The 12,771-nt window shown below is 34.5% G+C and overlaps 3 protein-coding genes across 3 annotated transcripts; all 3 read left to right on the top strand.

The window, feature by feature from the left end:
• The first annotated feature begins 607 nt into the window (after positions 1-607).
• On the top strand, positions 608-2,549 carry LOC145563768 (pentatricopeptide repeat-containing protein At1g77360, mitochondrial-like). Its single transcript, XM_081624193.1, has one exon. The coding sequence runs from the start codon at positions 608-610 to the stop codon at positions 2,264-2,266; it is 1,659 nt and encodes a 552-aa protein (XP_081480319.1). The 3' UTR covers positions 2,267-2,549.
• A 6,144-nt stretch (positions 2,550-8,693) lies between these two features.
• LOC145565020 (uncharacterized) lies at positions 8,694-9,389 on the top strand. Its single transcript, XM_081625141.1, has one exon. It carries the CDS (start codon positions 8,694-8,696, stop codon positions 9,387-9,389), a length of 696 nt encoding a protein of 231 aa, XP_081481267.1.
• A 47-nt stretch (positions 9,390-9,436) lies between these two features.
• On the top strand, positions 9,437-12,305 carry LOC145565019 (uncharacterized). Its single transcript, XM_081625140.1, has 5 exons — positions 9,437-9,929; positions 10,045-10,197; positions 10,830-11,166; positions 11,618-11,681; positions 11,802-12,305. The coding sequence occupies exons 1-5, from the start codon at positions 9,437-9,439 to the stop codon at positions 12,303-12,305; spliced, it is 1,551 nt and encodes a 516-aa protein (XP_081481266.1).
• Positions 12,306-12,771: the final 466 nt, after the last annotated feature.

The following is a 12,771-nucleotide window of genomic DNA, read 5'->3' as shown; positions in this document are numbered from 1 at the left end:
GCAGAGCAGCTCTCAAAATAACAAGCCTTATCACTTATTACGTAGTATATGTTTTTATGAGTGTACATTCCTACTTATATGTTGATTGATACAAGTATATCAAGTTTAGCCATTAACTTTCCAGTAACTAGTGTTTGGTTAGGAAGGACATATTTTTTTTTTTTTTTTTAACAGAAAGTACTCAAATTAGGAGATACCAGCATATACATAATACTCAAATTAGTGATTCTGGAGGCGGTCCCGGTGGACCTTCGTGCTATTTTATTGGAGGATTTGGGAGGCGTAGCTCGAGCTCGGCTTGTGTCTGTAAACAAGTAGAAGCTAGGGGCTAGTTTTATTTTCGTTTGTTTTTGTTTTGGATTGTTTCTGTTTGTTTTTTCCTTTTCTTTTGTTTGTCTCTTCCTGTTGGGCTTAGTTCCTCTTTTTTCACCAAAAAAAAAAAAAAAAAAAAAACATAATACATTCATACTGAACCCAGAATTCATATCATATTTACTCTTACATAAAATCGAAACTTTGTTTTCCCTCTAAAAAAACCAAATTTGCAGCCCTATTTTTACACAAATCCAGTTTTTTCAACTAAAATTTTAACAAATTCGCCATAATAATGGCTTTCTCTCGCATCTTCTCCTGCCATTTAACAACATTCACAAAGCTCATTTCTTCATCACCCCAGTTTTCAAATCTCACTTATACTCCCCTGAAAAACCCAGTTTTTTCATCTGTTTTTACACCCATTCATCCAATTCTTCTGACAAATGCAAATTCAGAGTTATTTTACAGTTCAATTCATGGGTCTTCAATGAATACCCAAGTTACGCCGAAAGCGAAAACAGAGGAAGAAATCATTTCAACACAATTAACCCCTCAAATTATCATAGATTCTGAGAAAATTTGCAAAAAGTTGTTGAATTTACCAAAAGATTCTAGCATTGAATCTACATTAGGAAAATGTGGGGTTGAAGAAATGACACCCATTTTAGTTTTAGAGGTTTTGAAGAAGCTAAGTAATGCAGGTGTTCTTGCTTTAGGGTTCTTCAGGTGGGCAGAAAAGCAAAAGGGATTTAAATATACAAATGATTGTTATAATGCTTTGATTGATTCATTGGGTAAAGTTAAACAGTTTAACATGATTTGGAGTTTGGTAGAATCTATGAAAAGCAAAGGGATTTTGACAAAATATACATTTAATCTAATTATTAGAAGATATGCTAGGGCAAGAAGGGTTGAGTATGCTGTTAGTACGTTTGAGAAGATGGAAAAGTATGGAATGACGATTGATTCGTCGGATTTCAATAAATTTCTCGATACATTGTGTAAATCTAGACAAGTTAAGGATGCACACAAAGTGTTCGATGAAATGAAAAAGAGAAGGTTTACGCCGGATAAGAAATCCTATACAATATTGTTGGAAGGTTGGGGTCAACAGCAAAATTTTCTGAAATTAGATGAAGTTTATAGAGAAATGAAAGAGGAAGGGTTTGAGCTTGATGTTGTGGCTTATGGAATTATTATGAACGCGTATTGCAAAGCTAGGAAAGTGAGTCTAGCAGTGGAGAAGCTTCAAGAGATGGAAGCAAAGGGTATTGAGCCTAGTGGGCATATCTATTGTATTTTGATCAATGGGTTAGGGTCGGATAGGAGACTCGGTGAAGCTTTGAAGTTGTTTGAGATGTCGAAAGCTAATGGTGTTGCTCAAGCACCCACTTATAATGCTGTGGTTTGGTCATATTGTTGGTCATTGAGATTTGATGAAGCATTTCGAATGGTTGATGAAATGAGGAGATGTAAGGTTGGTTTAGATTCTAGAACATATGACATAATTATTCAACACTTAGTGAAGGCTGGAAAACACGAGGAGGCATATTCGGTCTTCCTAAAGATGAGCAATGATCAAGGTTGTGATCCTACAACATGCACGTATGGTATTATAATGAGAATGTTCTGCAGCAAAGGTGAACTAGATAAGGCAGTGAAGATTTGGAATGAGATGAAGGCTAAGGGGGTTATTCCGGCAATGCATATGTTTGCTACAATGATTAGCAGCTTCCGGCAAGCAAATAAGCTGGAAGAAGCGTGCAAGTATTTTGATGAAATGATGGATCTCGGCATTAGGCCTCCTGCTATTGTTTACAGCAAACTCAAACAGGCTCTGCTTGATGAGGGAAAGAAAGATACTGCTCAAAGTTTGACTCTGAAGTTTAATGCATTAAGATTCGCTCCTAATCCTATGAAAAGACAACCTAAACCTAAATCGGCTAAATGATTACAATTCAATTCAGAATTATGAAGAATCAGTTCATCTGCCTCATAGTTCGGGATGCAATCCAAGTCAGCCTTACTCAACTTAATCAGTGCTCCATGCTTTTTCAATTTTCAGGTCTTAAACCTTACTTCTTGGTGACTTACTGTATCGATCAAGCTTTTTTGTTTTGTCCTTAATCTGTGATGGAAATATATTTAAAGTAGGATGATGGACTAAATGTCTAAATGTATCCGTCAATTCTGATGTCCATTATCTGTTGCCTAACCACTGTTTGTAAAGACTGATTCGGGTTTTGGTAATTCATAGGATTAACTTTAAACTTTCTGGTTACATGATCCATTTAATGCCTACTAAAACAAAGTTACAATTTTATTACAAACCAAAAGTGTTAGTTCCTAGTTCTTTATTAGCAGCTTCAGCTAATCATAATAACCGAAATTACAAATACAAATTGCTTATCTAACATGATCCATAATAACTAATAAGAATACTCAGTTTTCCTTCAAAAAAAAAAAAAAGAATACTCAGTTGCAAACACCATGCTTAATTTTTCTCTGGTCCTTTTCCACAAATGCCCTTGAACCATTCTCTAACTTTAAGCATGCCATACCCATTTCCTTCACAGTTCAAGACCAGTTTTGCAAATCCAGCCATTACTAAGCCTCCAGCAGCAACTTTGCAGTAGCTAAACAACCGGCTTTTCTATAGTATATCAAATTGGTTTGGGTTGGTTTTTGGATTTTCAAGCATGTATTTTAGTGGGTTTGCCATTTTCCTGCCACAAACAGAGATTAAATTTTAGTAAAAGATTTAGATGAATATATGATTAGTGCATGTAGGATTAGCCAAACGAAACAAGGAGTAGAAACGCTCTCAGTGATTTTCAACCAAATTTCAAAGTACTACCTCTGTCCGAACTTTCTGTCAATGTGACAAGCAATTTTGGATGGAGGGAGAAGTAATTTAGCAATGAAAGAAGAAAGCACATAAGAACAATTGCATAGAAATAAAGTAGCGAAGATTAAAGAAGAAATTACATAGTTAGAATACCTAAAATCAGAACTGCAGATGATGAATACAACTTTGAATGATGATGTAAAAGCCTAATAGAAATAGAGGATATGGAATTAAAGGGTTAGTAATCCTGTACATATAGAAGACGGTAAAAGGAGATAAACACAAATCTAAATTACATATTTCTTGTGCAAAAAGGCGACAGTCCCTTGCATGAAAAGAAATTAATAGCTTCCGAAATGCAAACAGATTTAGGATGAGATGAAGGGCAAGAGGGTTATTGCGGGAATGCATATGCCTGCTAAATTGATTAGCGGCTTCCAGCATGCAGATAGGTTGAAAGACGTGTGCACGAATCCTGAAAAAATAATGGAGTCTAGCATTAGGTCTCCTGCTTCGATTTTCAGCTATCTCAAACAGGCTCTGCTTGACAAGGAAAGAAAGATAATGCGGTATATTTGGTTCAGAAGCTTGGTTCATTAAGATTGTGACAACATGAATACTGATTACTGAATGAAATTCCTTCGGATTGAGCAGAAACAAATAATCTGCTTATAGCTTTCAATTCAATACAAGAAAGCCTTTTATATTGTGTGGTACTAGCTTAGTGTATTAATCTAGTACTTTTTCACAATATATGAGAAAAGCTTAATAAATATCAAAAAGAGAAACAACTCATCTGTTAACTCTGCCTTATTGGTTAGGCTATCTTCCTTGAACATTGCTGTAAAAGATTAGAGTTGATCATATATTGAATTCCGGTGTTCATTTTTGTTGCCTAACCAATGTTGTTCAAGACTGATTCGTCGTTTGATAAAACAATCAAGTGATGTTTTTTTTCCAGAGAATCGTATGAAACTTAAATATCATCTTATAGTAATTAAAAAACTACTAAAATATGAGAAACTGCAGTGGAAAATCGTACTCCAGTAGGCGTTCTTATGCTTAAGAATCGAGTCTAGCATCCAATTTTCCAGTAGCATAGAGGGAGGGTGATGAACTATAACCGGAAATTAGTACATTAACCTTGGTTGCCTTTTTCTTTCGAGGATGCATTTTGGGACGATTGAAACTACAAAACATAGCAGTGATCAACTATTTAAGAACAGCAGGAGTAAATTTAACATAAGATACTGTAACGTAATTTATGAGTTAAATTGCATATCTTCAGCGCCAATAAAAAACCTTTAGACAAACATAATCAAGCAAGCAATATCAAAAGCTTTAAACTAAATGTATTTGGTTGACTGGTTACATCATAATCCCAATGCTAAGGCAGAGTTCAATTTTATTACCCAACTAAAATGTTAAATTACCTAATTAGCATTTTCAACCGAACATATAATTGTAATAAACTAAAAATCACAAATACTAATTAACATAATCAATAATAAGAACACTTGAATGCTTAAACAGTGCTTAGTTATTCTCTGATCCTTTTCCGCGAATATTTTTGAACCATTCTCTAACTTGAAACATGCCATTGCCATTGCCTTCGCGGAAAGAAGCTAGTTTGGCAAATCCAGCAACAACTAAACCTCCAGCAGCAACTTTGCAGTAGCTAAATAACCGGCTTTTCAGCAACATATCAAACCGGTTCGGGTTGATTTTTGGATTCTCAAGCATATACTTCAGTGGGTTCACCATTTTCCTGTCACAAAATAAATTAAACTTGAGCACAGAATGAACTTAGAAGAATTTTCTAATCAAAATTTCATGTAGTATTAGAAAAATATTACATTCCTACAAACTTTGGTTTTCACGTTAATTACCAGTAGTTGCCTATTCAAATAACACTCTTAACGTGACAATAAATTTCGGACTAATAAGAATAGTAGGAGTAATTAAAATATAATATAATTACATTACCTGAACTTCTAGAATTAGTACCACTAAACACTTATGTATGATGATTTAAGAGAAATAGAGGAGATGAAATTGAAGGGTCAGTAAATCTGTTTTTATAGGGGATGGTAAAAAAAAAAAGATAAAAACAAGTTAGTGACAATTCTTGTGAAAAAAGACAATAGTATCTTGCTTGAAAAGAAATTGCAAGATACCTTTTTCCCCAAGCCAATTTTTTGAGCCCATCTAACCGTAACCAACTTCATACACATACCATGCATGAACTTATATACTTTTTTTTTTTTAAAAAAAAATTTAGAAGAAATTTTTTTTATTTTATTATTATTTAAAAAAAAAAATTGTACAAGCTCATTCTCTTCGTATAACACTGATAAGTGATAACAAATAATTCATATACTAGTTGCTCACCTGCTTTACCTTATATATATCGTGTTCTGTTCATTAGTTTAGTATATATACTTTTTATAGTAGAAACACATTTATCGAATTGAGCTGAACTGAACTGGAATAAATATTTTATGAGAGAATGAAATTAGGAGTTAAAGTGAAGTGAACTGAACTGAACTGAAATCAAGCTGAAGTCAAAAGGCCCTCAAAACACAGGTTTGATAATGATATAACTTAAGCAACCCTATTGTTGATTTTAGTGGCATTGGATTAAAGAATAAATAAACCTTGGATTTGGGTGATGTCATGAGTTACCGTAAGTTTTATGGGCTAAAAAATGGCTTAGCATTTAAATTAGAAATAAAAATAAAAATTTAACAAACATATATACATGGGGCCAAAATAACAAGCTTGGTCTATATTTGTAGCATTGTAGGATAAAAATATAAATGGTTGTGGTTAAAGATTAAACAATAATTCTTGTATAAGGCGAGTGTATGTTAGTTTTATTGTAAGATGGTCGGTTTTAGGTAATTTTAACCATTAAAAGAGTAACTATTAATTTTTCGTTGGTTTAAAGTTTATTTTAAGGTGTAATTTCATATTAATTCATGATTATGTACTACGTACTATAAAACCTAATATGATTAATCTAATACATTATGAGTTTTTTGTAAGATAAAATTTATTATTAGAAAAATAATAACATTTGTATTATAAAGGGTAAGTTTAAATACTTTTAAGATAACTTTAATCCATTTTACAATAAATTAATGTATACCCGCGTTTTTTGGAGAATTGGTGAAGACTAAACATGTACATTTCATAAACTTTCCTTAATTAAACCAATAGAACAACATGTCATATCTTATTAGCTTAGATAACTTTCCTAAACTTGGCCTATATGTAACCGACCTATAATATGTAATTATAAAACCTAAGACTTCATGCAATTGTTATTTGTTACAAATAACTAGTGTTAGTTATCTAGATATTATTGCCATGTACTTTCTCTTCTTTGCTTCACCTAAATTCCTAGCTAAAACACTACAATAATGACCACAATAACTCCATACAATGATGATTTTTTACCTCCTCTTTACGTTGGTAAAGCTCAACCGAAGGTGGATGGTTTTAAACCAGTTTATCTACATGATTTATACAAGGCGATGTCGTGTTTGGATGGTGCTCGGGTCATGTACGTCAATGACGCTACTCACAACGTCATCCGTTCATGTTTGGGTACTTCGTTTCATAATGTTCTTTTTCTTGATGATGATGATGATCGCACGGAGTAGTATCAACATGAAGCATCCGATGAAGAGTCTTTGACTAAGAAAGAAGAACAGAAGATTCTTGTGGTTGAGCAAAGTCAAGAATTTGATCAAGAATTGGATGTTGCTAATGATTATTGTTATGCGGAAGAAGAGGATTATGATGATGATTATGATGGTTTTGAGTATGAATGTCAACTGAGACGAGGAAGTACAAGATCAACCACAAGCAAAACTACTATGATTCGCAAGTATTATAGGGGAAAAAATGACAAGGCTTTTAATAGCAAGAAGATAAATAAGAGTACGAGGCAGATTTAATCAATTAAGTACAAAAGTTTATGTTTAATTTTTCTTCTAGTCTTCTTGAAAAATTATTTCGTTTAATCTTATCAATGTTCTATTAGAACTCTCTTTATGTATGTATCCTTTTTATTCGTGTAATAATCAATCAATCATGTGTGTGAAATGTTAATTGTCTTATGGTTAATGTTGACCCTTATGAGGTTTTGATGATGATGTCGATATTGAGCAAACTTCCATCTAATAAGGATTTTCTAGTGTTGTGATGTTTGCAGGTTTAGTAAACTCTGGGAGTTGAAGTAGGAACCAAAACGGAGGAACTTTAGAAGGTCTAGGATGACAAGTAAAGTCAGAAGAAAAGTTTCAGAAATGTAACTTCAAGGTGTTCCCTGACAGGAACATATCAATGGGTTGTAATGACCTGGTTCCGGTGTAATACTGGGGTAAGACCTCAACGACCAAGGATCAGTGCAGAGCTCCAGATATCAACCGAAAAAGATGGACTTCATAACTTAGGTTGTATTAAAGATAAGTTTGTTTTCTAGGTTGATGTAAACATATAATTGGTTGTTATGCATGAGACTTATTAGAAATCAGATAAAGCTTGGCAAGCTCATTAATTCGTAAAAGATAATCATAAGTTTATGAAAAAGTATTTATTTGATTTAATCTTCTAAAATCTGGTTTACTCGGTTTTATCTTTTTCATAAAACTATATCTTTTAATAAAACGAATTTGACTGGAAAAAAGGTTTTCTTAAAAACGAGATTAAGTTTGTTTTGATTTTGATTTTGAAATGATAAGAATGAATTTCTGTTTAAACTTATCATTTAACCTAAACCTTACTTTGTGAGCTGAGGAACTTCTATAAATATAGAAGTGATGCAGTGAAGTAACATGAGAGTTTTAAGCATGAAAATCACTTAGTGCTTAAGAGTAAGTTTGCCAAAGGTTTAAGCTTTATCATTTTGATTTCGGGCTTCATGTGTAGCTTTCCATTTATGTGTTACAGTGAGTCTTTTTGTTGTAATTGGTTTTGGGGTGTTTGTGAATTCTTGACAATTCACGTTTGTGTTAGGAGTTTGAATTCTCTAAAATTCGTTTGAGTTAGAAGTTTGAAAGTTTCTAAAATCGAGTGGTAGCTGTGAGAGCACAGTGAGTAAGCTTCAGGTAGGAAGCTGATTGTAGGCACTCCGGGAGTGTTGAGTGAACCTAAGTGGGACTTAGGTTGGGTAGGATAGGGTCCTATCAGGTCACAAGTGTCTGTGGTGGAACTTAAGAGAAAGGTCTATAATAATAGGTTGTACTAGGAGAGTTGCCTATTATAGTGGAGTTTGTTTTGCAAATCTCGAGAAGGGTCGAGGTTTTACTTTCAGTTAGGCCCTGGAAGGTTTCCTCGTAAAATCTTGTTCTGTTCTTTAAGTTCCTTTTATGTTTTGTTTTAAATTCCGCAAAAGTTTACCTAATTGGAACCTACTACTATTTACCCCCCCTCTCGTAGTAGTTCATCTAAACTAACAATTGGTATCAGAGCAGGTTCTCACGGAAATACTAGTAACCTTGTAGAGTAAGTTCTTGGAGAGATGAATGCCCACGAGAAACTTGAAGAAGGGTACTCGAACCAAAGACCACCAATGTTCAATGGCAAGTTCTATTCTTACTGGAAGAATAGAATGGAAATCTTTATCAAAGCCGAAAATGACCAAGTATGGAGAGTTATTGAATCTGGTGAATTCGAGGTAACAAAAACCAACGAGAACAAAGAGATAATCCCTAAACCACTGTCTGAATTTGAAAAGGAAGATAATGAAAATTTTGAGCTAATTGCTCAAGCAGTGAAAATCATACTTTGTGGACTAGGACCTCATAAGCACAACAGAATCATGGGTTGTAAGTCCGCAAAGCAGATTTGGGATTTATTACAAATAACACATGAAGGAACGAATGAAGTTAAACGTTCCAAAATTGACTTACTGATGTCAAAATATGAAAGATTTGAAATGCTACACAAGGAATCCATTCAGGATATGTTCACAAGATTTACTAACGTTGTTAATGAGTTAGAATCTTTAGGCAGGTCCATACCCATTAATGAACAAGTAAGAAAAGTACTCAAAAGTCTTCCTCAAGATGAGAGGTGGAGATCCAAGGTAACTGCTCTACAGGATTCCAAGGATTTCACCAAGTTCAACCTTGAACAACTCAATGGATCCTTGCTCACTCATGAACTTCACCTTGGAGCAAATACTGAAAGCTCCAAGGTAAAAGCCTTGCTCTAAAGGCTTATGAATCAAGCGACTCAGAAGACAATGATGTTGAAACAACCATGCTTGTACGAAAGTTCAAGAGGATACTGGGGAAGAGAGGAGACAGGAGCAAACGAGGACAATCAAGTTCCAAGGAGATTAAATGTTACGGATGTGGCTCCAAGGAATATCTCATCAGAGACTGTCCTCAGCCTAAGGAGGATGAGGAATCCAAATACAAAGGGAAGGAGCAAAACAAGTTCTATAAACCATCGTTCTCCAAGGAAGATGTTAGAAAAGCTATGATGGCCGCATGGGGAAATTCTGATTCAGAAGATGAAGAAGAAGGAGAACCCGTGGAAAAAACAACCAACTTATGTTTGATGGCTAAAACTGACAATGAAGCTTATCTGAAGGAAGTTGAATCTGAGGTACGGTTTGATTATAGACAACTTAAAAATTTGAATAAAGGAAATCTTATGGACATTATTCTAGAACTTCAAAATGACTGTATTGAACTAAATAGATCGAAGTTCCAAACTGATCAAGCTTTAAAAATCCACAAAGAACATAGTGAATAATATGAAAACTGATGTTCAGACTAGATTTTTTGATTTATATGATAAAAATGTCCTCCTAAAAGAACAAGTTGAAAAACTAAAACATGATAACATTATGTTAAATGTAGAGCTAGCTCAGCTGAAACTTGGAATTGACTCTCCTGATTCTAAAGTTCCTCATGCAAACCAACTTCCAAATTTTGAGAAACTGAAATCAGATTTAGAAGAAGTAAAAATGAAAAATCAAACTTTGGAGGAGGAACTTGAAAGAACTAGGAAAGGTAAGGAAGTTATCAATCAAGGAATTCCATCTTGGATAGCTAATGCTCCGAACAAACATAAGGAAGGACTAGGATATAAAAAGAAGTCTAGAAAAGACAAAAAATATGTAGATCTGCTCAGTGAAAAATTATGTCACTTCTATGGTCTTACGGGACATCTTCGAGCTGCATGTCCTAAAAGAATTTAAGATACTCTTAAGAATACTGACCATGTTGAACAGGTTTGGATGAAGAAATCTGACTCTTCCTCCAAAACAATGGAACCCAAGGAAACCTGGGTTCCAGAAACTAACGCTTAGTTTTCATGCAAGTTCCAGTGAGGGGGAATAACACTTGGTACCTCGACAGTGGTTGTTTTAAGAATATGATTGGTGACAAATCTAAATTTCTCTCACTGGATGCCTATTACGGAGGAATCGTGACCTTTGGAGATAACAAGAAAGGTGAAATTATTGCTATTGGAAAAATATGAAGGTCCAGTTCCCATGCTATAGAAAATGTTTTTTTAGTTGAGGGTCTTAAACACAATTTGTTAAGTATTTCTTAATTTTGTGATAAAGGTAACTCAGTTAGCTTTACTTCTAATCTATGTAGAATCATCAACAATGACACTAACATAATTATACTTGAAGGAACTCGAAAAGGGAACACATATGTTGTGGATCTCAATGAAGTTCTAAGCAGTAGCTTGACCTGTCTTAGTGTCATTGAGGATGATCCCCTATTATGGCACAAACGCTTTGGCCATGCTAGTTTCTCTTTACTTGATAAACTTAGATCAAAAGGACTTGTGGAAGGACTTCCATCCATCAAGTTCCTACAAGATAAAGTTTGTAGTGCATGTGTTAAAGGTAAGCAAACTCGAATATCTTTTAAATCTAAGAATATGATAAGTACCACAAAACCATTAGAACTTGTACACATGGATTTTTGTGGTCCTATGAGGATACAAAGCAGAAGTGGCAAAAGGTATGTAATGGTTATTGTAGATGATTTTTCCAGATTCACCTGGGTTTTCTTTCTTGTAAGTAAGGATGAAATGTTTGATGAGTTTGTTGCTTTTGTCAAGAAAGAACAGAGAAGAACAGGTTGCCAACTAGTTCATCTGATATGGAATCGAGTTTGAGAACTCCAAGTTTGATGAGTTATGCAAGGAATATGGAATGGATCATAACTTCTCAGCCCCTAGGACTCCACAACAAAATGGAGTAGTTGAACGGAAAAATAGGAGCCTTGAAGATATGGCAAGAACTATGCTGATTTCCAGTGGATTGCCTAGGAACTTCTGGGCTGAAGCAGTAAAAACAGCTTGTTATATATTAAACAGGCTCTCTGTTCAAGCAATAACCAACAAGACACCTTATGAGATGATGAAAGGAAGAAAACCAAATATTTCATACTTTAGATCATTTGGTTGCAGGTGCTTTGTACACAACAATGGAAAGAGGAACTTGGGAAAATTTTATGAAAGAAGTGATGAGGCAGTTTTCTTAGGATATGCCTCAAATAGTAAAGCTTATAGAGTTTATAATAAAAGGACAATGTGTGTTGAAGAATCTGTACATATAATTTTTGATGAAACTGATTATGTGATTAATGTGTAGGACGATGATGATTATGAGATAGGGTTAGTAAGAAGATATGATCCAGATGAAGAATCATCAACATCCATGAAGCAGCAAAACAACAATCCTGTAGCTGAAAACCAAACGGTAGCTGAAACAGAAGTTTCTCATGAGGAACATCCAGAGCCCAAGAATCTAAAACCTGAGGATCCAGAACCATTGAATCAAGAGGGAGAAAACAACAGCGCTGAACCTGAGAAATTATATCCAATAAAAGACTTTACCCCTAAACATTGGAAACATAAAAAATCTCACCCAGTGGACATGTTCATGAGTGATATAACTAAAGGAACTCAGACTCGTTCCCAGCTGAGAAACTTCTGTGCATTCTTCTCATTCCGTTCTACAATGGAACCAAATAACTATGATGAAGCCTTGCAAGATGCAGACTGGATAATGGCAATGCAAGCTGAATTAAGTGAATTCGAGAGAAACAAAGTCTGGCACCTAGTTCTTAAATCAGATCAGAAAGTCATAGGTTAAAAGTGGGTATATAGGAACAAGCTTGATGAACATGGAATCATTGTAAGAAACAAAGCTAGGTGTAGGGAATATTTCAAGCATTATGATCCCAAACTTGAACCCCACTGTGATCATACACTAAAGTATGGTGGCGTTCCAAAGGGAAAGAAAAGAGAGCAAAAGAGTCGCCAACAAGTTTTAGGAACTTGTAAACCCAAAAGACAATCCAAAAGGACCATCAACTCCATAAGGTCTTGAACCAAACAGGGTTCGGGGATGAGGGTACGAATCCAATCTACAAAAGAAAGGACCCGCCCTATAAAATAGGCCTCTACTTTGTTCTGCTCGTATTCATGCGCGCTTTTCGAATAACATACAAACATCATATTGAACCTACCCTGTTTAATCTATGTTGGTTGAATATTAATGCACAAATAAAACTATTATTGGCGATCACTTGAGTTAAAATCACATTAGCCTAAACCAA

The sequence above is a fragment of the Chenopodium album genome, chromosome 10, assembly GCF_948465745.1.
Source record: "Chenopodium album chromosome 10, dcCheAlbu1.1, whole genome shotgun sequence".
Taxonomy (NCBI): Eukaryota; Viridiplantae; Streptophyta; class Magnoliopsida; order Caryophyllales; family Amaranthaceae; genus Chenopodium; species Chenopodium album.
This window is presented reverse-complemented; position numbering and strand designations above follow the sequence as displayed.

What these genes read in the sequence shown, in the direction of transcription:
- LOC145563768 (XM_081624193.1), top strand. Translation starts at nt 608, where the DNA reads ATGGCTTTCTCTCGCATCTTCTCCTGCCATTTAACAACATTCACAAAG.
- LOC145565020 (XM_081625141.1), top strand. Translation starts at nt 8,694, where the DNA reads ATGAATGCCCACGAGAAACTTGAAGAAGGGTACTCGAACCAAAGACCA.
- LOC145565019 (XM_081625140.1), top strand. Translation starts at nt 9,437, where the DNA reads ATGCTTGTACGAAAGTTCAAGAGGATACTGGGGAAGAGAGGAGACAGG. An exon ending in CAAAGCAGAAGTGGCAAAAG is followed by an intron (nt 11,167 to 11,617) that starts GTATGTAATGGT and finishes ATTTGGTTGCAG; the next exon opens with GTGCTTTGTACACAACAATG. An exon ending in ATGAAAGAAGTGATGAGGCA is followed by an intron (nt 11,682 to 11,801) that starts GTTTTCTTAGGA and finishes ATTAATGTGTAG; the next exon opens with GACGATGATGATTATGAGAT.